Below are 25,612 nucleotides of genomic sequence, written 5' to 3'. Positions count from 1 at the left end.
GGTTTGGATATATTGCTTTTATTTATTGTCCAGTGTGTGATGGTTCAGTCTAAATTCACTGAATAACACATCTCTGCTCAGTGGGAGTTTGGGGAAATTCCTCATTTTCTTTGCTGTCACTGGCAGTTTTCTGTTCCTCCTTTGTGGCTGAAACAGGTGCCAAGTGATTGATCACTTCCTGCAGAATATCCTTGCTTTCACTTGGAGGAAGATTGCTGAAATAATACTGAGGTACCAGCTCTGCAAATCTGGGGAGGAAATCACACAAAACATTATTCAGTTTTATTGAATTTTCAAATATTTGAACAATTATTTCCAGGCATATCTAAAAGAAGCTACAAAGTTGATATTTAAGCCCAAAACTTTGCAAGAATCCAAGATTGTCTGCAAGATGTAATAGGAGTTTTTGCTTTTGGTAGCACTGAAAATCCTCAGCCTGCACTTGAGCTGCAGTGCAGTTCCCAGTGCTGCAGGCTGCATTGAATAGGAATTTCCCTGCTTTAGAGCAGAGTGGTTCAATAACATTATGAAAAAAGCTCTCCTGTAAACATGGCAAATGAAAAAGATGGGAGAGTGAAATGGATATTCTTTGTGTAAAGAGATTTTTGCAGGAGGAGCACTCTGGTCTCTCCCTGAATCCATAAACAGGCCACGATTCAGCTGGCTGGCTACAGAAAATATGTTAAGAAAAGGATTTGCTGGAAAATAGCTTTTCAGGGAGCAAAGACCTTTCCAGCTGGATTCCTGTGTGAGTACACTGCTCTGTTAACTCTGTTTAAATTTTTTTTCTATATATTTTACCTTGTAAGAAATTTTGCAGCTAATAATGTGGCTTTTTCAATAGATTACAGTTACAGTGGCAAGTACTGAGAATAGTGAGGGCTGAGAACACACATCTTCCCTGTTTATTTTTATTATCCTCCCAAAGTGATGATTTTGTGGCTTTAGGAGTGAAGGAGGGTTGCATCACAGGTCACTTACAGATGGGGGGAGATCTCAGAGACAACTCTGATGGAATTGCCCTCTGAGATGCTGAACTCATGGAACAAAACCCACTCTGGAATCCTCCTGGTGTTGCAATAGGATGAGAAGGGGTGGAGCTGGGCCACTTGTTTGTGTGTTAACATTAAATAATTCCCTGAGCCATCCACATCACGAGCAATCTAAAAAAAAAAAAAAACCAAAAACAATGTGGAGAGTTATCCATGATTGAATTGATCAGTGCCTTTTAGATTTTAACCAGAAATTAAAATTTCCTTCAGATACTTTCAACTGGAGCCACTTCCCAAGCTTGTGTGGGAAAGCTTGGGAGTGGATACCATGAAATGAGACTTAAAGAAAATGTTCATTTGTTTATTTGAAGGGAAGCTGCAACAAGTAAGTGCAAAACTATCTGGGTTTGGCTTTGCAGGTCTGTGTGAAGACATACAAACATGTATTCTTTAGCACATTTACTTTTCATAGACTTTAAATACAAAGTGTCAGGCCATGAAATGTGCAGCTGGGAGAGGTAATTTTGGTATGAAGACTGCACAGGGATGTGAAGGAAAGCCTGGGGACTCAAGTGGGAATAAATCAATCTAGTTTACATTTACAATTACAGTTAGAGTGCCTTCCTGAGATGAGGCAAGCTGTCTGCTACGCACACCTAAATATATCCAAGTATTTCTCTATTTCCAGGCAATTTTCACCTTCAAAAAGGAGATAATTCCTGGGAGAATATTGCAATTTCAAGAGGGTTTTTTGAGGTGTAAGAGTTCTTTGAGTGAAAGGCATATTGGCAGTTTTTTTCTTGCTGTGGAGAGTGTGAACTCCATGCACTGAGAGAAGAACCCCAGAGAAAAGGCTGAAATGAGAAGTGTTTGATACACTGAGAAAAAAAATGGCTTTTATGGTAATCAAGAGATTTCACTAATGAACTTAGGTTTTCTGAAAACATTCTACATAATTTAACAGTGCAGGAAGATGAAGCCACAGAGTTTTTCCTTACATGCATGAAGTAACCAGATAAAAGAGCTTTCTTAATGCTCAGCAGATTTGCTTCTGATCCAAAGTCTGGTGCTGAGATGGGCAGCTCAATGCGCTTCATGATCTCCACCAGCTCGGCTCTGATCATCTCTGCCATGCTCAGGGCAGAGCAGCTCAGGAAACACTCACAGCACCACTGCTCCCTGCTGAGCTCTGTGGGGAAAAACAATGGTTTGGCTTAAAGCAGAATCCCACTGCTGCACAGGTGCTGCTCTGTGCAATAAATGCTCTTGCACTGCTGCAGGCATGTCCAAAGTTCTGGTAATGAGCCATGCAGACAGCTTAGGCTCAGCTCGCAAAGTAAGTGGGCAATACTTGATACCCTCAGTTAGTTTTACAGAATTGCAGCTATTTCTTCCTCAATCGAATCCCTTCTTTGCTCTGTTATGAATAAAGCTTACCACAGAATGAATAGCAATTCTATTTTTCAGGCCTTGTAGATTTAGGCCAGGATATGGAGTTCAAATCACACCTGTAGTGCTGGTGCTGCACTCTGGTAAAGGACTGGAGCTCCTGGAGCTCCCTTCAGCATTCCACATGAACAGGAGACAATCCTGCTTCCCTGCCCCAGGTTTTTACTCAGTGAGTGCAAATTTATCCCTCTGCTGTCTGAGCACTGGACTCAGAAATGAACTGGAGCAGGGGAAAATGCAGTGAAGAGCTTCTGCTGCTCTGCAGTCTCCTGGCTTTTATTTGTGTTCCCTCAAATGTGGACTTTACTTGTCACAGACATGTTTTATGGAAAATCCTTTCCTTAGGATTTTTTCTCCTGAGAAGCTGGGAGGCCTCAGGAACAAAATGTAAACACTGGTTATCTGCTGCTGTGGAATGCAACAGGTGCATCTGGGATTGGCCCATGTGGTTGTTTCTAATTAATGGCCAATCACAGTCCAGCTGTCCAGACTGTCTTGGTCAGTCACAAGCCTTTGTTATCATTTCCATTCCTTTTCTATTCTTAGCCAGCCTTCTGATGAAATCCTTTCTTCTATTCTTTTAGTATAGTTTTAATATAATATATATAATAAAATAATAAATCAAGCCTTCTGAAATATGGAGTCAACATTCTTGTCTCTTCCCTCATCCTAAGACCCCTGCAAACATCATCACATTTACTACTTTCCATTTGTCCTTTAACTTTTCCTTTCAGATCACAGCTATCAAAACCCCAGCAGAATTGTTGGGCTGTTGGGGGAATTGAGGTCCTCCTCAACAGCTTCTATTCACCCTAAACTTGGATTTTGTGCTTCTACAGGAGGAACCATCATTCTGGCTTTGCACAGTGCCACTTCAAAGGACAGCTGGAATATGGTTATGGATCCCTGTTGGTTCAGAGATACCGTCCTAGGATGTTTTTAATTAATTAGTAAATTAATATTCATCAGCAATAGCTACTCCCATAGGTTTCTCCCCGCATATCAGCAATTCTAGAAACAATCACCAGATTTTTGGGTTTGTTTTTTTTCCCACACTGGTCCCAGTGAGCTTATGTTGGCTCGGGCACACTTGCCTGTGTGTGTGGGGCTGGCAGTGGCTGCCCTGAAGGCGTTGAAGACGTTGATGAGGGTGCAGTGATCTCCTGCAGGGTGGGAGAAGCGGCGCCAGCGGCTCCGAGCGATCTCCTCTGTGCCAGGAGGGGCGAGCAGGAAGCAGCTGGGAGCTGAGGGAAAACCAGGCCCGTGGTGAAAACACAGAGGTGCATGCACAAAACCCATTGGTATTTTTGGGTTCTTCCCTCCTTGGTTGCATTTAACCCCCAGTATTGGATCAGTGCTGAAGAACTGAACCTGCTGCATTCACTAAGTGTTTATTTTGTGGGTGTCCTACCAGTCTTGTTTTGTGGGAATCAGAAAAACTCCCACAGACACTGAAGGGTTTGATCTGCAGCCTTGGATTGATGTAAAAATACAATACACAGATATTAAGCAGAAAAATCATAAACTCCTATTCCTATAGTTGTAAGTAAGAATCTGCCTGAAGTGAGTGAGAAACTGCACTGCTGAGATGGTGAAGGTTTATAATGCAGGGGTGGGGCTGTATGGAACGAGCTGAGAGTTCAGAAGTTAGAACAGAAGCAGATGTGTGCCTGTGAGACAGAAGCCCATTGGACAAAAGCATCCTCAGTGCAGCAGAAGTGAGTAAAGGTGATGGGTCAGAAAAGCAAAATAAACCCTGTGGCAGCTGTCCATGGGGTTAGAAAGTTCTAGATTGCCTTGTAACAAAGAACTTGTGACTGCTCTGAGCTATGGCCGAATGCTTGCTCCTCTGAAATCTCAGGGACTCTGAGACTGATGTTTGTCTGAGCAGTAAATGGTGCTTAGCCTGAAAATTGTCCCATCCCTTCATTTCTAGCACTGACAATGATATTGTTTAGTTAATATGTATTGCAAACACAAAAGAGCAGCTTTCTCCCAGACTGATGCCAAAAAAGCTTCCTAATGTGACAACCTAATTCAACCAGAATCCAACAAATGGTTTCTTTACTATAAAAAGACATCTTTTGACTTAATGCCTTAATTTGCTCCTCTATGTTGAAATTTCTGCTTCCAGTGCATTTTACTTTTGTGTCTTTTGAGCTTTTCTAAAACTGAATTGTGCCTATGCTCAAACATTTCCATTTGTTATATGTACTTTAGAAAAACCATCACAAGTTAAATATCAACCCAGTTTGGGCATAAAAAGTTGTCCTACAAGGAGAACAACTCATGCAGACTGATAGCCTGTGGTTCATGTGTTTGCTGCCCAAGACTCCAAGGTTATGTCAGAGAGACAAGATCACAAAGTAATTCTTTGTAGGTAAACAGTTCAATGTTTTATAATTAGAACTTTCTTTATTTTGCTGCACTGATCTGTCACAAATATAGATTAAAATAAGAAAGTTTCATTTGGAAGGGATGTTTCTTACAAAAGTTAGAAAGCCAATGGGCAGCTAAAGCCTGGGAATGGAATTCCATGTGGGAATTCTTTACTTAGCTTTCCTTGTATCCTTACAGTTAAGACTTGAACAACCAAATCTATTCATTTACTTGAAATAAACAGGATGTGAATAACAAAAATTTGCTTTTGTGGATAGATTTGGAAGGAATCTGGATTGGTCAGGTGGCACAAGGCCTGCAGTGAGAGCTGATCCAGCAGTACCTGTGACCATGGCTGCAATGGTGAGCATCTCATCCACACACTCAAATTCACAGGAAGCCAGCAGTGACTTGGACAGCTGAGGATCCAGGGGGAATTCTGACATAATAATCCCAAATTCAGAGAGGTTTCCATCGTTGTCCAGTGCTGCCAGATAATCCAGATCTTCCAAAGCCTGCATCAGGCTTTCAGGAGCTAAGGAAAAAGGGAAGAGAATTCCAGTTCTTGAGAGTGGTACACAGGAATGAATGTCTGAACTCTCATTGTAATATTTCAGCTGTGGGAAAACGATGCTTTTCTTTGAACAAAAATAAGAACAAAAATATTTGAACAAAAATAAACGATTAAGAACAAAAAGTAATGGATGAATGAAAGGCTGAGAAAATTCTGGAGGAAGAAGAGGTAACAATCATAAGCTGCAAATCACTTTTTTGATACTTTTAAGAAGCTCAGACACAATCCTCAATACCCCTAGATTCTGTCAAAACTCCTTCCATTATTGGCAGATTTCAGGTGGATTTTTTATGTTTATTCTTTTTTAAGAGGGGTGGTCACAATTTTGAGGGGTGCTGAGATACAGAACAGGTCTAGGAAAGATCTTTTTTAACCAGAGGAGATATTCTGATATTTACAGAAGTTATAACTTTCATTCTTGCAGGTATTTGAAGTTCTCTTGACTGCCTTTTTAATTTTTATACTTTTTTTACACAGATTCTAATAACACCAGAAGAAAAATGGGAATGTAGTAAAATAAAATGTCTCCCTAGCAATTGGCTGTACTTTCTCACTCCACAAAATTCAATGCTCAGTTTTCCCTTAGTGTGGGTGATAACTTCCTTACAACTTCCATAGGTAGAAGTGAGAACAGTGAGGCAGCAAAAATAATGTGGGAAATAAGAAAATGTCCTGAGAGGACGGGATTAAACAAATCAACACTTAAAATTAGGGACTGAGCAGGTCTGAAAGGAAATCTGATGGTGATAAAAGGAGGTCAAACAAGCATAGAAGAGCTTTATGTGGTTGAGAGAGGGATCCTCAAGTTGAAGTTGTCAGGCCTACACCCCAAAAATTGTTTTCAGAGCATGAAAAACATGGGTGGAAATTTGGGAACTCCTGAAGTGTGAAGGTTCTTTAAGGTTCTTTTCCTCCCAGCTCTTTTCCAAGGTAGATTTCTATTCCAGGTTATATTGAATGGTCAATATCTGTCATGGTTAGCAGTTCATTTACATTCACAACTGCTCTCCAACCACTGCAGAAACTTTCTCCTCACTCCAGCCTGAGGATTTGGTTGATATTTTCTCAGTTTTATGGATAACAAGTTAAATTTGAAGCTGGTGGCAGAAATTCCACTGCAGCAGGACTTGGCCTCGCCCCAGCCCTGGGAAGCTGCACTGGCCATTTGTCAGCTGCTGTCCGTCTGTCCATTCATGGGGAAAAATCCCTAAATAAAATATCCAGGCCACAAGCACAGCTGCCCACACAGGCAGGGGGTGCATCTGCACTTGGATCTTCATTAGCAGATGGCCAGAAATAATTTCTTGCATTCATTAAGAGTGGGAATGGCATCACCAAGACTAAAAGACTGTAATAGCTGCTAGGGCACATTTAGCCACACTTCCCCACACATTCTGCAAGAAAATCTTGAGATCAGGTTTTCACTTCATTGGCAGTGAATTGTTTATTGCCATCTCTCTGGAATTAACCAGTAAAAGTAAAATGGGAAGTAAACAAGCACCTGTTGCTTTTAACCTCATTCTGTTATGTCTGAAGGGGGAAAAGAATTTATTAATTCCCCTTACATGTTCTTTTCCATCATCTCAACCTGCTAATGTGACTTTGGTTAAGTTTAGAACACCCAGTTTTCAGACAAATTCTCTCAGGAACCTGCAAATTCATTTTGAAACTGCTTCATTTCAGTCTCAGAGTTCCTCCCTCTGCCTGTACAATTCTATCCAGAGTAGACATTTATTATAAAAAATATGGGGTTTAGTGGGATAAACAATGAGCCCTTGCAAAAACGGAAGTATCTGAGAAGAAAATACTTAGGAGTTTTAAAGAAATGAGAAGTAGCAGCTGATGATGAATATGAGTCAGTGACAGGAAATAAAAATCAGTGATTGAAAATCGGGGATAGTAAAAGGGTCACTCAGATGTGCAGTAATTACTAGGAGATCATGGAAAGCTGTTTTCCAGAATTCAACAAAGTAGTTTGTGCTAGAGCTCACAAAATACATGGTTATATGGCAGCCAATTTCAACCTCCTGATGGCATCAGTAATTTGCATTTTTATGCCCTAGAGTTAGTTGTCTTGAGATTTATAAGCAGAAATTACTTCCCTGTCTTGCTATGAATGTTCTGGAAAAAAAAAAATAAAAAGAAAAAAAAAGATTCCTGGAGTTTTATTGCTCTAGAAAGGACAAGACAGTAAAGGTGGATTAGAGCAGGTGAAGGAACAGTAAAAAAGCAAAAATAAAAAACCAGAGTAGATCTTTTTAGGGCTTCTTGCCAGCAGCAGCCACTGCTGCCTTGAGGTGTGAACCACGAGGATTTGTGACTCCACTGCTGTTTCACAGCAGCAAAGCTCAAAAAACCTCTCAAGATGTGTCCTGGGCTTTCAACAAGAAGCTGTCACATCCCTGGAATTTTAAAAGGTATTTCCTAATCTGATATTTTCTTTCCCTGCTCTGTGTTCTTTGGCTGCTCTGGACTCATTTCAGGGAATCTGACCAGTTTTATGTAAATACAGATTCTGCTTGTGATCCTTCTTAGGCTTAGGAAAGCAAATATATAACTTAATGTTATTGTTAGCACTGGAATCGTTTATCTGAAAGTTTCAAGCTACTTAAAATTATATTCTTGGTTTTGTATTTCTGTAACTTTGATGTGAACAGAGTAAATTCTGTCCCTAAAGGCAGCTACACCTGTAGTCCTCAGCACCACGTCCCAGCTGGCTGAAATGCAAGTGCTCAAGGTGTGAGCAAATAAATGAAAAAGTATTATCCTTGTTGCTTCAGGAAGCAAGCAATTTAGGGATTTGGTCTGTAATAAATGGATAATAAAGATAGGAATGAAACCTAAATTTTGTGATTTTAATAGTCCATTTAACTGCTCTCTTGTGCTTCTCTGGAGATCCACAGCTCCTGTGTTCTGGTCTCCTACTCTGCAAATGCTGAGGATGTAAAATACCTTTTTTTTTGATAGATCTTTTCCTTTCAGAGGAATAACTTAAATAAAGAGCTGCCATGGCTGTCAGGTGAAGGGATGTTGTGTTAAAAGAGCTGATGCTCTGCCTGGCACACCCCAGGTTGTGCAGGTTCTGTTGGGCTGAACAGCAGAAAGAATTGCCAAAGCAATTCCTGCAGGGAGAGCAGTCCTGGGAAGGGTGTTTGCTGTTCCTGCTTTCCAACACCGCTCCTTGGACAGCAAACTGAGAGCAAGGAGGAGTCTGTGCCAAGTTTTCCTCAAATTATGCAAAGATTTTTCTTCTGCAAGCACAAGTTTCTCTGTCCTGATTCTCTTTTCCCCCCCTGTACCTTCTGAGTCAGGATTTTTTATGTGTCTGTTCTGCTCTGAAGGCACCAGTTATAACTATGATTTTGAAATGATAGTTGATCATTAAAAATTACCTGCCCAAGCTCATCCTTTGCAGTATTTCCATTCCCCCTCATGCTGCTTCATCACTCCTCCAGCCTGGCTGGTGATGGTCCCTGCTGTGCTTTTCTGCCAGGAAGGGCCTGACCTGCCCTGTCCTGACAGAATTTACTGAAAAATGTCTGCACACATCATTTAATTGATGAAATCCAGAATTTAATACAACAAAGAATTAACAAGTAAATTTAAGATAATAAATCTGCCCTGAAGTGATCTCTGCTGAACAGAGTTTACATGGTGGATTGAGTTTCTGTCTTTGACAGTCTCCAGTAAAAATATGCCAACAATTAATTTTTCTGAAACAATTTGAAATTATATAAATGTATACAACTCTTGTTATTCTGGATTTTCTAGAAATGTATTCTCCAGGGGGTTGTGAAAGCATAGCTCTCAAATGTCATGGTCATGACCATTGATATATCCTTTAATCTGAAAATTGTTTAGGGAAATTCTGAATGAATGCAGAATCTGCAAATGCTTTCCCCTTGATCCCGCAGAGAAATTTCACATGGCTTCATCTTTCTAATGATTCACTTAGCTTAAATAAGGATTTTCCAGTGATTTACAAAAGTACTCAGCCTTGCTGCAATCTGTGGGACTGGGATTCTTTTGTCCCTTTATAAACCCCCGCAAAGATCTATCTGATTTACTGATCAGAGTATAAACACATCCCTGTTCTAGGGGCACAGGAATCCTGATTTACTGATCAGAGTGTAATCACATCCCTGTTCTAGGGGCACAGGAATCCTGATTTACTGATCAGAGTGTAATCACATCCCTGTTCTAGGGGCACAGGAATCCTGATTTACTGATCAGAGTGTAATCACATCCCTGTTCTAGGGGCACAGGAATCCCTCTGATGCACTTTGGAGCTGCAGTGCCAGGTTCATTTTCCTCTGGCTCATGAATTCCAGAAAGGGGAGCGAGCTCTGCTGCATTTGCTGCTCTCCATTATGGCATGAATTAAATGCAGCAGCTGTAAGCCTGACATGTTTGTTGCTTTCATAATGCAGTAATGAGTCAGACCTAATCCAGGCTTTTATTTCTCCTCAAAGAGCAGCAGGAAAAAAAAAAAAAAAATCCCTTGTGCACATTGTTGCTGAGCAGAAATAAAATGTTTTACTGATGTATTTTTTGTCTCTTATCTGCTGCACGTTCTCCATGTGCAGGAGACAGATTGAGAAGAACTTCTTGCTATGGATTTCAGTGTCCTTCTGATTTGTTTGTTCAACAGTTATCTCAGTGAAAACTTGACTTTGTTTAGGAGAAATTCACCTGAAACCCCTAAAGCTTCCCTGTGTTTCAGCTGCAAAGACAAGGTGAAAATGCTGGACAGAAACAGAGCAGGGGAAGCCTGTGGCACCCAGGGGATGCTGCAATGTTTTTATTCCTTTTACTCCAAGGGAACTCAGCTCCAAGGAGGGGAAGAGCCATGGAACAGCCAAACCCATGGCAGGGATGGAACTGGGTGATCTTTAAGTTCCCTTCCAGCCCAAACCATTCTTGGTTTGTGTGCTTGAAAGCCTGATGTGTTTGGAGTTCTGTGAGCTGCTCCAACACAGGAACTGACTCTCCTGACAAATTTATCCCTTGGGCTCTCCAGTTTCTTTCAGAGAATTTCACAGCAGGCACTCCAAACTCTGTGTTCTGACTGTGGGAGCTTTGCACTCATCTCTGGAGGGTTCTGTAGGGATCAGTCCAAGTGCTGGTAGGAAAAAAGTTCCCTGTTTGCTCCAAAGTGGAAAGAAAGCCAATGTGTGAGGTGTCCTGGTTAAAGGAGGAGCTGTGCTGGATCACCAAAGCTGTGCCTCAAATGTTCAATTGTGTAAGGCAGGAAGCAAACAAGGAAATTGTGCAGAATTTCTCCTCTCCTTTCAGAGCACCCCTGCAGTGTTTGTGGGATTTTTTCCTTTGTTCAGCCAGTTTGTCCACTGTACTAAGTGGACAATAATTCAGTAATTCCTAAAACTGTTCAATACCAACACCTGGCACTCTTGATCTAGTCAGCAAAAGCTTTGTCATATGTGTTGTCCATCCAAGTAAAGCCAATTCTTTCACTCACCAAATACCTTCACAATTTTCACACATCTTTCTTCAGCCGCATTATCCAAAAATACAGCTAAAACTTAGAATTCCTCCATCTGTGAAACCCTTATGTGCCTCTAGCATTTCACTCTCTCTGAATGCTGTTCCCTTTAAATCCAAAAATGCTGAATGCTTCCCTGATATAATTCTACTAATTCCTTCTACAGTTCAAGACCAAATTTCTTCATATCCAGGAAAAGCATTAAAATGTTTTATGGTATTTTTAATAGTAAAATATGTTTTAAATTTGAGTGGAAGCAAATTATTCCATAAGCATTTTCCATGCAGATTTTGTGGGTTCAGCAGAGGAGATGACACAAGGCCAAAATACTCCAATTCTCATTGGTTTTGAATTAATTACCATCAGACTGGTCATGCTTTTTCCCTATTTCTATTAGGCATGTTTCTGCTAAACAACACACAAGGGAAAAATAGAATAAATTTTTCTTGAAAATTCCACTTAACCATCTATTGCAACATCCAACAGTGAGAATTAGCACTTTATTACTGATTAATAACATAGAAGAGATCATTCCAATTTTGTGTAAGTGCACAAGGAAAGGCAAGATAATATAAGAAATGTTCCTGTTTGTACTGGAAAATTTTCAAGAATGAAGCCAGCAATCCCCAAAGCTGAAATCAGGGCTATTTCCCTCACTTTAATGGGTTTCAAAGAACCTGCAGTGGCATTTGGGGTTTGTGATAAGCCAGAACAGAGGAAAATATCCTATAGAAAAAAACCTCAATTATAAAGTCAGGGAAAAACTTCCTTTATTCTCTTACCTCAAATTCAGTGTTTTCCCTGGCTAGTATTGAAAGTGTATTTGGCTTTATTTTATAAGGAATATTGCCCTAAGGAACAGCCCAGTGTAAATTTGAGGTGGGAGATGCTGGAGGATAAGGAGGAAGCTCATTTCCTCCACACACATCCCCCAGGTAACAGCAGTGCTTTATTTGGCTTGTAAACTTTTGATTAAAGGATTGTATTTCATTGGATATCTGTACAATGCCTCGTACAACAGGGCACAAATTTTCTTTGTGAGTTACAGGAAAATAATATGTAACCTAGATGAGAAGATAGCTGGAATATTGAGTTTTGTTTTAGCATTCCAATTCCATTCAGATACTTTATGGTCTTTTTTCTAAGTGCTATTGAGCTGAGAACTGCTGTAGCAGGTAAGTGGGAAAAGCTGGGTGATATTGTTACAAGTCTTTAAATAAAAAACAATCCTGTGAGTGACAGGGTAAAATTAACCTGGAAAAAACTTCTAAAATAATGATAAAAATATGAGAAATTGGTGAATCCTCTTACCTGGGCTGCTGATGAAGTCACAGTGAGCAAAGCCTGCTATGTCCATCCTCTTCAGGAACAGGACCAAGCTGATGAGGTTGGATTCCTGAACTTTAGCTGGAATTTCTGCTTTCATTTCCTTGTGTGTAAATTCTTCAGGGTACAAGCAGAAGATTTTCCCTGGAAGAGAATTCAGGAAAATTACCTTTTTTAAAATGCTTCATCCTCACGTTGCCACGTTGGTTGCATTAATAAATTTGAGCTAATGGATTGAAATTTTGAGCTAATATTTCTACCTGATGGAGACATGCCCAGAATTTGTTTATGCACCTCTGCTTGACTTTGGCTGATAGGCTGGGTTAGAACAGAGTCTGCTCTGATTCTAGGATTGTACACCTTTAAATGAAAGAGACACCAAGCATCAGACAAGTACACAAGGGCTGCAAAAATATGAATGGTCTGTACTCAATTTCTCTCTAGGTCATTTCACAGAAAGGGTAGTAACAGTTTTCATTTCTTTTCGTTTCAGCAGCTTGGGAAGGAGAGCACTCAGCACCCTGACAAACTGACAGATGTTTTGCAGTCACTCTAAGTGTGCTCTGAGATAAATGTCTTCTTTTCCCCCCTGAAGAAATGTACCTTACTGAAGCAGAAAATGCTATCATCAAGAAAAACATCAGAAAATATTATTTATTTCTTGCGGTGACAGAATCCCAACATTTTCTGACAGCATTTTGCTCCCTAGCTCCAGATTTTTGTCTTAATATTGGAACTACAGGAGATGAGGGCTGTATTGGAGATATGTGATGCCATGTTTTATAGTTATCTTAATTATGCTTTATTTGGATTAAGCTGAGGAGCTGATTCACTGCTCTGGCCACAAGCCTGTGGTGTCCAGCAAGACTTAAAACTGCCAGGATAAGGCAGCTCTCTACTCCTGCCTTATGAGTCAACTCTACCTGCTTGAAGCAGATTAAAAAAATGATAAAAATTTCAAAAAACATCCTTCAGTGCAGGGCACAAATTTCCTTTCCTGCAGGTGAATTGCTGATTTACCCCAGCTGTAAGGATCAGGTGGGATATTTTGCTCTGCACTGAATTTTCCTGTTCCCTCAGTGCTCATCTGGCTTTGGCTGAAGGGAATTTGAACTGGTGAGGGAAGAATATCACAGGACTGAACAAAAGAATTGAATTAAAGGTAAAAATTGCATCACTGATTGATGGAGGTGATTTGATAGACATCAGAACTGTTGGATCTGGTTTGTTCCCACTGATTTGTATTTTAAATTCACAACATTTGTAATTTGTTGAATTGTACTTTGGGCTTCAGGTGACCATGGCAGTGAAATTCATTTCTGCCATCCAAGAAAACTGCAGTTGTAGGAATAAGTTTAAGAAATAAGCATGGTCTAATTGAAAACTGCTTTTGGGCTCTTCTTCCTGGCACACAAAACTGTAACTTTTTTAAACTTGCCTTGAGACTGAGTTAGTTCATAATTCCCAGTTAAAAACCTTTTAAAATGACAGATTTGTGCAGTGAAAATGAAAGGTACTGGTAGTTCACAAGCTTTTCCCTGAAATACCTGCAAGGCCAATCAGGATTAATGATTCCTGCTCCAAAATGTTAGGAACACTTAACTCCAATTTTGGTTATTCCACCTTGTACTATAGAAAGGAAATGTATTACATTGTTTCTTTTGCCTCTTACTGGAATTTTTATTTTAACCAGGACAGTTACAAAACCAGTAGTGGTGCAGCTCTCCAGTTCATGTTCCTACACAGTTACTCATCCCTTAGGACTTCAGTTTTGTAGAAATAAAACAAATGAGATTTTTTTAAAATTTTTTTTTGCAGCTGTACTAATCCTTCCCAGGGTGGAAAACAAAAAAATGAAGTCAAACTTAGAACGAACTGGAAAAGGTTAAGTATGAATTAGATAATCAGTTTATTTAGTTAATTTATCTAAGTATTTCTAATGCAATTAGATAAATTGCAGTATTTGGAAGGGAGCACATGGCCAGGAGGAGCACAAGCAGCTTGAAAAAATAGAGATTACCTGTGAGGGCAATTACTAAATAATTAAATAAGGGATAAGAATAATCTCCTAAACCAGATCTACCAACAGGTGTCTAAGAAGTGATTGTATTTTGCTTTATGTATGAAATACTGAAGTGACATTCATGACTGATAGGCCAGACTCAGGTGAGATTTATTTTGCAAACAATCTATCATGGGTTTGGTGCCCAAATGAGTGGCAATTTCAACTGGAAGTGTTCATCTGCTTTTAGAAACTTCAAAAATCCAATTTCTGATTGGATTTGGGAAGTAACTGTGGTTTCTTGCTTGGTTTTCACATGAGATGTCCATGAAAATGATTTAAATTCTATTAATTTGATTGTTAAAAATATCATAGAACCTGTGCTGTGAAAGAAGAGAGAACCACATGATCCTCTAGAGATTATTTGCATTAATCTGAGCTGCACAATTCCCTCTCCCCTGCCCTGAAAAGCCCTTTTGCAGAGTTTATTTTGGACAAAGTGCCTCTGCTTCCCTTCACTGACCTTTCTTGTCTCCACACCCACATCGATGACAAAAGTCACATTTTTAGTCCAGATCAGAGGTTCTCCAGAGCTGGTGGTGAGCAGCACTTTCCTCCTGTATTTTTGGCAGCATTTCTGCTTGTTTTGAATGAGTTTGGGAGTCAGGTCTTGTTTTGTGGGGTACAAAGGGATGGGGATGAGTTCTCCAAGGTCAGGGTTTAAATTGGGCTGTTCCTGTCTGATCATCTGATAAGCTTTCTCAATTTCCTGGAATCAAGAGAAATACATTTTTTCCTTACAAAATTGTTATATTCTTAGTCCAATTGCATCACATAAAATGATCAAAATATGCAGAAACCTCCCTACTTTCCCTTAATTATTATATTTGAGAAGATGTAATTATTGTAAAGGTTTGAATTTTTTCCCCCCAATGATTAATAAACCTTATAAAGATTTAATAAAGTCAATAAAATGTCCCTAACTTGTATTGATGGAACATCACCTTTAAAAGAGTTCACAGATCCAGAGGTTAGACAGGAATTGTAAAAGCTTTTTGTTGTGGGTTTAGTGTTTTTTTTTGTTGGGGGGGTTAATAAGAAACCATTTATGCTCTGCACCATTTTTTGAAAGGCATACAAAAATAATTCATGGCCTTGCTCAGTCTGAGAGGGAATTTTTTTAAAAGCATTTTTATTAGCAAAGGTTTTGCAAAATTGAAAAGCCAGACTGAGTTTCTCTTTGAGTGTGACACCACATTTCCAGCAGTTATAGGTTGAAAGTGCTCCATAAAAATTGTTATAAAGATACAAGAGTGACATCTAAGAGCAAGGCTGGCAGCAGGGTAGCTCATAAATCCTGATGTTCTTGGTTAATTCATATTTTTGTTTAGTTTAAAAGACAGCTGAGTGCTTGGGAACAGTGAGCCATTACCACTGTGAAACTTTAAATCACAGTTAAACAAGAATTCATGGGATGTTCTGGTCCATAATGAGTGTTCTGTTCATTGAGAGAGAGAAAAATGAGTGATCTCTTCTTGGAAGAAAGAAATTCCTATTTTAGTTTTCTGGGGAATTTACCTGTCAAAAAAAACCTTTTTAAGCAGAAATGAAACTTTTGAAGTGGAAAGAGAGTGTGTTTTTTCTCTGACATTATCTATTGTAAATAAGGGGACTAACACAGAGAATTCATTACTTTATCATTTGTAAAATTGGTGTCTATAAGGTTTAAAACTGATTATTGACATTATTAAAAGTGTTTCATATCCATCCCTCTTTTAACAGCAAAAAGCAACAAACACTACCTGGGTAGCTTGTGGTAAATTATCTTTGCTGAGAAAAGTCATTATTTCCTGGGGATTTTGTTGTTCCAAAGCAGATTTAATGACACACAGCGGAAGATTGGGGATCATTATCAGGAAAATAATAATAATAATAATAATAATAATCACAAATACTGCAATATTTTTTTGATTGTGAGGTTACTTTGGCAGCTCTAAAGGACTTGCTGGTGCAGTGAATTCAGGGAACCACTGCTGTCTACAGAGATTCAAAGGTGTCACTATTTAGAATGGCCAAGCCTGTGCAGATTCCTGGATTTTCTGCCACACCTCTGGAGTGACATTTTCCTCCTGCTACTGTGCACACAAATGGTTGGGGAGAAGAATCCAAATGGAAAAATCTCCTTGGGAGGTTGAAGGTAAAACCCCCCCTGTGCTGTAGGGCATTGATGAGGCTGGACCTGTGTCCGTGTGTCCATTCCCACCCAACAGGGATAACACAAACTGTGGGATGCCCAATGCCAGGACAGGTTATTAAATCCCTGCCCTTGTGCTGCTTCTACAGCTTTTTGCATCACACAAAAGGATGGTGGCCTTTCTTTAAACCTGCAAAAAATATATACTTTCTACACAATATTTATGTGTTATATATATATATATATATATATATATAATGTGTATAAAACACAGTGTTATGTATGCCATGGCTTCTTTCAAGGAAAACCCTGAAATTATAAAACCTGGTGGCACATCTGCTGTCTTAGCTACTAAGACAGCAGTTTTTTAATCTGACTTACAAATACCTTAGCAAGGTATTTATGGGTCAGATTAAAAAAACACATTTCCTGATTAAAATCAGAAAGAGAACAGGTTTAGTTCCTAGACAAGCTACCTAGGACAGAGGCTAGATAGAGTTAAAGGAATAAAACAGGGATTTATTAAAGGCCTTCACAGGATACACCTTGGGCAGTACAAGAGCCTGGCCATGGCTACACCCAAGATGGACAATGAGTCATGAGGTTTCACACTTGTATAAGCTTTGGTCCATTTCCATACGGGGGTTAATGTTGAAATGTTGTTGCTTTCAGAATATCTGACTGGAATGGACAGCCAGCAGTTTAATCAAAGTTTCTTTGTGCAGCATTTTGCTAAAAAATAGGAGACAATATTGATTCTGTTTCTAATGTAGGTGGACCCAAGATTGGACGGCGTGTCACGAGTTTTCACATTTTTATGAGTTCTGCTCCATTTCCATACTGGGGTTCCAATTACAGCTCCAGGTTATGAAGTCTCATCCTCCCAGGTTGCTCTCCCCAGTTTGCTGTTTGCCCTTTTGGGGCCTGGAAAAGGATTGTTCTGTGTGACTGGGCTGTGAGGAGAACTTGCTAGCACTTTATATGAAGTTCAGAGTTATTTCCCATGTGGAAAACACGAAAGCTAAACCTTAAGGCATCAGTTGAACAACTCACCTGCTCAGATGCCAGGAAGATGACGATGTCCCCCCTCTCCCTGGCGTGGTGGATCTCCAGGAGCAGCCTGAGGGCCGGCAGGAAGGGGTCCCCGTGGGGGCTGCAGGAGAACACGGCCTGGGCGCGGTGCCGGCCCCGCACGCGCAGCACGGGCACGCTGCCACAGAAACCCTGCAGGGCGCTGCACATGTGGGGGGCAGTGAGCAGCACCAGCCTCAGCTCTGCCCTGGCTGCCAGGACCCCCTTCAGCAGGCCCAGCAGGGCATCTGTGGCCACCGTCCTTTGGTGCACGTCGTCCAGGACGATGACGCTGTAGCAGCTCAGCAGGGGCGTGGACATCATCTCCCTCTGCAGCATCTCATCTGTGCAGTACCTGCAACACACACACACAACACTCCACCAACAGAGTACCAAAAAAGTACCAAAAGCCTTGGACTATTATTGTAAGAAATTAATTCAGTGTCTTGGGGGCAGCTTGGTTCTTTCTGTTCCAACAGGAAAGGTTTGGTAAGAACAGGGAGTATTTTTAGTCTCAGTTACATGTTCAAATCCTTCCTTTAGCAGCTACAAACCTGATGTGATTCAATGACACTCAGAGACACAGTGGTGGAAAGGATGCTCCAGGCAAAAGCAGAAATCCTCCTGCCCTGAAATCATCTGTTCATCTTCCATCACATGCCATAAACAACTCCTGAGCAAGGAACAAATCCCTTTGGATGAGGAAAGGAAGGTGCACTTGAGGAAGAGCCAGAACCAAGATGAGCAATTAATTTATACCATAAGGCCCTCCTCACTTCTATCCCTGCTACTGACAGGTTTTTTAAAGGATATTATTTTTGTTGGTGGCACAGCAGGACTTGGAATTCTTGAAGCAGGTTTTGATGTGTGAGAGGAAGGGATTCATCTCCCTCTCAACAGGAGCAGCTGCAGGGAGTTCTCCACAGACAAAGGACAGGCAAGAGGAAGAGTGGTGGAAATTGATTTTCAGAAGTGGTGAGTATCCTCTTCTTCACTTGAACCCGGGGGCTGAGAAAAAAACTTGAGGTCTAGATATGATACTTTGTGCCTCCCATATTAAGGAACCAGAGAAAATAACTCTCATAACTTTCTGGGAGGCTCAAAAGCTGAATCCTCTGTTCCTGCTGTCACCTGCCTGTACTTGTTACATTAAGTGCATTTGTTATCTCCCAAAAATCCCCCTGAATGCTATTGTCCTCTTGTTGATGGATATATTCCCTTCTAGCCATGTTTTTTGATTGCTTTTGAATTTAAACTTGGGAAAAATTATCTCCTGTTCTCTTCTGGTAATGAACATTCCTGTACTGGAAAACAGAAAACAAAAGTAGAGGAAAAGAAAAAGAGGTTACTGAGGTGCCTAATGAAGTTTTGCATGGACAGTAACCTTGCCTAGTTAAATCTCTGCTATGATTTATCCTAGAATGCCTCCTTCAAACCTTTTAGAGCTTACTGATTCATCACAAAATCTCTGCAGAACAGCGGAGAGAGCCCATTCACTGCAGCCTCATGTGAGTGAGGGATGGAGCAGGGCAGGCTCTGATCAGAGCTCGGGGTGCCCAGGACTGAGGGAATGAATGGCTGCAGGGCTTCAGGCTGGATTTAGGGAAAGGTTCTCCCTCAGAGGGTGCTGGGAATGGGCACGGCCCAGAGGAGTTGTCCAGGAGTTTGGACAACACTGCAGGGATGCCCAGGGTGGGATTGTTGGGGTGTCTGTGCTGCACTGGGTGATCCCTCTGGGGTCCCTTCTACCTCAATACACCGTGATTTTAAAATTCTACAACTTTCCAAAACAGCTTTGATTTTTATTTATAAAATCTGCAGTGCTGCCAGCTTCCCCAGCCACACCTTGTCCCGAAGGCCTCCAAAGGCACTGTGAAAAATGTGTATTTCATGACTGGCCTTTTGCAAATATTAAAATAAATACTGTATGTGTTGCGTTAGAAAGTTATGCTGTATTAATTCTCTCGAGTAGTGTGTTAAATATAGTTTTAGGTTATAACAAAAAAACATGTTAAAATAGAAACTATGCTATGTAGGATACTTTATTTTCTAAAGAAAGGACTCCGAGATAGCAGCCACAGGACACCTGAATCTTTCAGAGAAAGAGAATTTATTGCTCCATTATCAGGAGAAATGAACTTCTTCCTGCCTCGCTCGGGCATAATGACGCTGTTAGGATTAAGAGGAAGAAGCTGACACTGACCAGACAGAATCCTGTGTTTGAATGGAATTTACGCATCATGTATGAGGTGTATGAATATGCAACAGGTTGTTGTTTTTAAGGCTTAATCCTCTGTTAACGTGGGGCCTTTTTTGGGCTTACGCTGCCCAGAAAAAGGTACCCGGACATCCATAACTGTTTGTTTCTATTGTCTCATATTGTCCTAATTCAAATTGTCTGAATTATCACTACTCTAATTGCATGACTATTTTTATAATCATTTTATTACTTTTAAATTTTCAGAAGCAAGGGATTGGCACCAACCTGAGGATGGTGTCGGGCGCGCAGCAGCTCTCGAAGGGCACGCAGTACCCCACCTCATGGCCCACGCCGAGCTCCATCTGATCGGCCACACGCAGGGCCAGCGCCACGGCGGCCCGGGGCAGCACCTGCGTGCACACCACGGCCCCGCGGGGCTGCAGGGCCAGGCAGTGCTCGGCACACCACTGAGGGACCTGCGGGGACAGCACAGCACTGAGAGACCTGCGGGGACAGCACAGCACTGAGGGACCTGCGGGGACAGCACAGCACCAGGGTGAGGGCTGGATGGGCTCTTGGAAACCCCGCGGGGCTGCAGGGCCAGGCAGTGCTCGGCACACCACTGAGGGACCTGCGGGGACAGCAGGACACCAGGGTGAGGGCTGGATGGGCTCCTGGAAACCACCGCGGGGCCGGGCAGTGCTCGGCACAGCACTGAGGGGCCTGCGGGGACAGCACAGCACTGAGGGACCTGCGGGGACAGCACAGCACTGAGAGACCTGCGGGGACAGCAGGACACCAGGGCAGTGCTCGGCACGCCACTGAGGGACCTGCGGGCACAGCACAGCACCGCCGTGAGGGCTGCACGGCATCAGCACGCTCAGCTCCTTAGGAAACCAAAGCTATGAGCTGAGCGAATCAATATTGTCAAAGGTGCTTCATGAATTTAATATTTTTTTCCCCGTCATTTTCATTTTGTAAGGAGGAACCCCTGAGGGAGCTGGGGGTGCTCAGCCTGGAGAAAAGGAGACTCAGGGCTGCCCCCATCACTCTCACAGCTCCTGAAAGGTGCCTGTGCTCAGCTGGGGCTGGGCTCTGTCTGCAGCAGCACTGACACAACCAGAGCACACAGCCTCGAGGGAAATACAGGTTGGATATCAGGAAAAATAGAGTGATAAAGTTCTGGAATGGCTGCCCGGGGAGGTGGTGCAGTCCCCATCCCTGGGTGTGTTTAACAGAGCCTGGATGTGGCACTGGGGGCCAGGGTTGAGTTGAGGGGTTGGGGCTGGGTGGGACTCGAGGTTCTTGAAGGTCTCTTCCCGCCCAGTAATTCTGTGAAGTCTGCAAATTCTGTGAATTCTGTGAAAGAGTCCAGTAAAGGAAATTAAAATGAATATACTGCAAAACCAATGATAACATTTTCCGAACCTTTATATTGGGATAATGGATTTATCCCATTATCCCAAGACTAATAAGTATTTTCTGGACTAAACACATGTTTATTTTAAAGAGGGTGAGGTATACAAACTGTGGTATTTGATTAGATTATAAAGGACTAATTATTATTAGTTTAATTTCCCATAGGCTAGTTGCTGTTAGGAGCTCATTCCAGGACTGGAATTTTGAACAACTGGAATGTTCTCAGCAATGTGGAACAGCAAAACCAAGCTGAGAGCTCGCTGCTCGCAGGGCCTGCACCATGCATGGGAATTACCCATATCAGCTCTTGGAATCTCTTAAATTCTCAACATGGATTAGAAGGTTTTTCTGGGAATTGCTCAGCTGGACTCAGGTTGGTTGGAATTTGCTGCAGAAGGGGCGTCTGGGGAGGAGGTGACAGCAGGGGCACTGCAAGCACGTGCTGATGGATCCAGCTGATGCCTTGTGAAGGCTGCCCTAGAACAGAGGCTGGACAGAGCTAAAGAATAAAGTAGGGATTCATTAAGAGGCCTCAAATAGGTCCACCTTGGGCAGCACATCCCAAAATGGCCACAAAATGGACAACTGGTCACCAGGTGTCTCACTTTGATCAGTTCTGCTCCATTTGCATATTGGAATTAATTGTCCAATTACAGCTTTAGATTATGAAGTCCCATCTTGTTTTTCTCTCTCCAGCCCACGGTGTTTGTGCTCCTGGGCTGAGATTTGGATCATTTGTCCTTGGTGCCCAGCTGGAGCAGGAATTGTTTTGTCTCCCTGCTCTGTGAAGAGAACTCACCATCCCCTAATATGAAGCCTAGACTTGCACACTAAAGCAGAATAGAATCTGAAAAACATAAAAGCTAAACCTGAGGCATCACAGCGAGGTTGGTGCAGTTGTGTTCAGGGCTGGCTCAGCAGCAAACCTGCCCCTGCTGGACTATATCCATGGAGAACATATCCCTGGATTTCAAACTGACAAATGCCACAGCCAATATCTGTAATTTCAGATTAATTACTCTGCAAACACATAAACTACTCCAGGAACTTACCCAGCAGCTCCTTAGTTTATATGTTTACTAACATCAACACTGGAAAATATCCATGTCTTGTTGTTATGAGAAATTAAAATTGCACTAAAAATATTATTTAATGGATGTATTAGGTTTTAAATCCTTCATTGAATCAACATCTAAAGCTAGGTGCATCAGCCACATATAATTTATTTCTGTATAGTTATACACATTTCTAGAAATGTTTAAAAACCAACCAGGAACGTGCTACATCTTATTGAAGGTTCCATAAAATTTGCCTTGTTAAAGGACAATTTAAAAGCTAACATTTCTTAGCAAGTTGTTTACTATTACACAAGTTTTTTTGTGTGTAAATTACAGGCAATAACAAGGGGTAAAAACTTGGCACTCCAAAAATTATATGGACGTGAATCATTTTTATGGGAACAGGAATTTTCAGGGAGAGGTGTGATGTGTCTAGTTTAAAATGTGATCTCTAGAAGTGTCCAGCATTGAAGTCTGTAGGATATATGAGATGCCCTGAAACAGTAATTATCCTGCAGCTCTACCTGCAAGAAATTTTTCTCCTGATCCCAGTCATAAACAACAGTATTTTGGCAGATAGCACTTATTTGAAAATTCTTTTCTACTCTCTGTGACAACAGACCTGGCTTGTTATATATTGGTAAAGCAGAATTTCATAGTCTGACTGATACTTGTGTGCTTAGACTCAGCTGAGATTGTGGCTTCCGTGGTTTCTTTTAACAGGAGTTTTGTAAAGTAATTTTGTGCTGTTGGAGAGAACATTTGCTCCTGGATGAAGAGGGTGAAAGATCATTAATTCTCCCTGAGAATCAGCCCTGCTGATTTCAATCCTTCATTCTCTGTGAATGTTTTGTCACTTTATCTTATGACAAATCCCCCTGTATTTCTTTCCTGATACAGCATTAACCAGAAGCAAAACACAGAGTAACTTCAAATTTTTTTGAGTGCTTGAAGAAAGTTATTAAAATGTTTAATATATTTTAAATCTGTACTTGACTCCATTAATCTTTATTCACCTTCTGCATTTCACTTTCCCTTTCTGGCCTTAATACTTGGATTACAATAGTTACAGTGACTCTGAAATTCACACCTCATTAAATGTTCTAAAACTTCATTTAAAAACCCCAACCAAGTCTGTTGTACTGACCTGGGAGCTCTTGCCAGTCTTAGCATCTCCTGACACAATCACAATTTGATTATGAAGCAAAGTTTCCATGAAAGTACATTTTTCTTGCCATATTGGAAGCTCTTCTCTCTCCTTCATCAGTCTGTAGTAACGGGAGGAGTAAGGCAAGCCATCAAAAGGATTAAGCTCTAAATCTTCTCCACAGACAAGAATTTCCTCTTCATCCCCGTCGCTGCCGTCGAGTAATTCTGACAAGCAGTGGTTCTCTGGAGAAAAGGTTAAAAACTCCATTTTCTTACATATATTATTCCCAGCAAAAGCACATTAGTGATGGAAGGAGTCCTTTGTGTGCTGATTGATCATTTTGGCCCCCTAAACCTGAGCAAATCCATTTTTCCTCGCTCCAGGATTGGTATTTCACAGCTCTTGGGTTTAAAAGTCCAGGCTCGGTGTCCAGCTGCCTTTGTGGTCTGCTTGTCTCCCTCTGGATGGTTTAACAACCCCAGTGAGCCTGGAGAAAATATATTTTAAAAAAATAATCACCAAAAAATCTTCCAAATGGCAGCAATGGAAGCAGAAAGAGAAGCTGAGCAGATTTTGCAGTTCAGCATTGAGCCCAGCCCGTGAGTCCCAGTGTTTGCTCTTGTCCAGGCTGGGGAATAATTGGGCAGAGCAGCTGAGCCTGACCTTTGTGGCTGCTGGGGGAGGCTCTGGAGCTCTGGCTGTGATTGCAGGGCTGGCATGTGGGAGCTAATCCCTGCACAAAGCTGCACCCCTGGGTGCTGCAGCCACGGGCAGGGCTCTGCCTTTGTGCTCTGTGCTGGGCTCCAGTGAGTCACAGCAGCAAAAACTCTTTTTATTGCACTCTGTGGATGAGCCCGGAGGTCTTGGGAGGCTTTAGCAGCTTTTGCTGCAGTTAAAATACACTTAATACATGAAAAAATCCCAGTTCTAATGCTTCAAGGGCACCAGAAGTGGCCTTGGAAGGTGGTGGAAGAAAAAACAGAAAAAACATTATTGATGTAAAGTAACTCCAACTCCGAGGACTCAAAAGTAGCAAAATAGCTTCCTAATCTTGGCTGAGCTGTGCTGTAAGACAAATATGAAATAACACTTTTTATTTTAGCTCCAGAGGGCAGTTATCACCAGGGTGCTGATAATGTCCAGTTTTCATGCTCAGTTAGGCTGTTCTGCTGCATTTGGATTCCACTTTTCCTCTGACCTTCATGGGTCCCTCTAATCCACCCTGTTTGTCTGATTTTGTGTTCCATCCCTGCCTGCTTGTTGTTACAAAGTCCCTACCTTTGGGGTCTCTGCTTCTGCCAAATGGGCCCCAAATTACTCAATAAGGCAGAAATGTCAGGAGGGGATTGGGAGTTCAATCCCACAAAGGGTTTTTTTGGTAAAAGTCATCTTAAAACAACATTAAGGATTTTTCAGGGTAAAATTAATATTAAAACATCTTGAAACAAACACATGATTTGCTATTGTCCTGCATTTTCCTTGTTTTTCACATATTTAGCAGCAGTAGCACTCTGATTTCCTCATTTGCAGTACAGGCTCATCTCCTAAACACTGGGAATTGGACAGCAATATTCCTGGTTCACTGAACAAATTTGAATTGTCATACCACAGCAATTTTCTTTTGTTCTCCCTTTTTGGTATGTGTAATACAAGAAAGCAGATTAAAATGTTACCAAATCAAGAAGAACATTTTACTATTTGAAAATGAAATATTTTGAAACTAGTTTTCCTTTTGTGATCATGTTTTAACAGACTAGGTTGTTGACTGATTGACTTTATTTATCTCTGCTAAAATAGGGCCTGTAAAACTTTAGTTTTCCTTTCAGGCAGGCCTTCAAGGACTTACAAGATGTGTGCTTTAACATTATACAGAAGAATTTAATTAATTCTAATAAATAACAAAACACTTTCTGCAGATGAGTGCTTTTAGTAAATTAGGTATAAGCTGCTTTCAAAGATATCAATGAGAACTTTGCTATTGATATAAATTATATATTATTGTGCAAGTGCTGATGATAATGCACACTGGGAAAGGAATAAATACCACACCACATATTCTGGATATTTAATAAAGACTCCTTAATACACAGCTACTCCTTGCAGCTTTGCTATTAAATCTTTCAGGAGAGGAGGATTTTCTGGGTGTGATTTAAAAGAATTTGATCTGTGCTATCAGTGGCATTACAGAGACCTTTCTTCCACATTTTTCCTCCCCCATTTCAGCAGAAATATTTTGCAATAGCAGTGGGAATTTAAGGGTGTCACTTCTTTTTTTTTAGCCCAAGAATGTTGTTT

The 25,612-nt window shown here is 41.2% G+C and overlaps 1 protein-coding gene across 1 annotated transcript; it reads right to left on the bottom strand.

Annotated features, from left to right (window-relative positions):
• On the bottom strand, nucleotides 1-23,903 carry DHX32 (DEAH-box helicase 32 (putative)). Its single transcript, XM_059477249.1, has 11 exons — nucleotides 23,315-23,903; nucleotides 19,976-20,166; nucleotides 17,473-17,845; nucleotides 14,749-14,994; nucleotides 12,484-12,583; nucleotides 12,209-12,367; nucleotides 5,164-5,355; nucleotides 3,536-3,685; nucleotides 1,991-2,181; nucleotides 982-1,163; nucleotides 1-248 (listed from the first exon to the last, which is right to left on the bottom strand). The coding sequence occupies exons 1-11, from the start codon at nucleotides 23,582-23,584 to the stop codon at nucleotides 56-58; spliced, it is 2,247 nt and encodes a 748-aa protein (XP_059333232.1). The 5' UTR covers nucleotides 23,585-23,903; the 3' UTR covers nucleotides 1-55.
• Nucleotides 23,904-25,612: the final 1,709 nt, after the last annotated feature.

Source organism: Ammospiza nelsoni, chromosome 8 (genome assembly GCF_027579445.1).
Source record: "Ammospiza nelsoni isolate bAmmNel1 chromosome 8, bAmmNel1.pri, whole genome shotgun sequence".
Lineage (NCBI taxonomy): Eukaryota > Metazoa > Chordata > Aves > Passeriformes > Passerellidae > Ammospiza > Ammospiza nelsoni.
Note: the sequence above shows the minus strand (reverse complement) of the source record. Positions and strands in the feature narration are given on the sequence as shown.

Excerpts from the sequence above, each read along its gene's own strand:
- DHX32 (XM_059477249.1), bottom strand. The coding sequence starts at position 23,584 with ATGGAGTTTTTAACCTTTTCTCCAGAGAACCACTGCTTGTCAGAATTA. Across the intron at positions 17,846-19,975 it reads GCGCCCGACACCATCCTCAG|GTACTGCACAGATGAGATGC; the intron begins GTTGGTGCCAAT and ends TGTGTGTTGCAG. Across the intron at positions 249-981 it reads TCTGAGATCTCCCCCCATCT|ATTTGCAGAGCTGGTACCTC; the intron begins GTAAGTGACCTG and ends TTTCCTCCCCAG.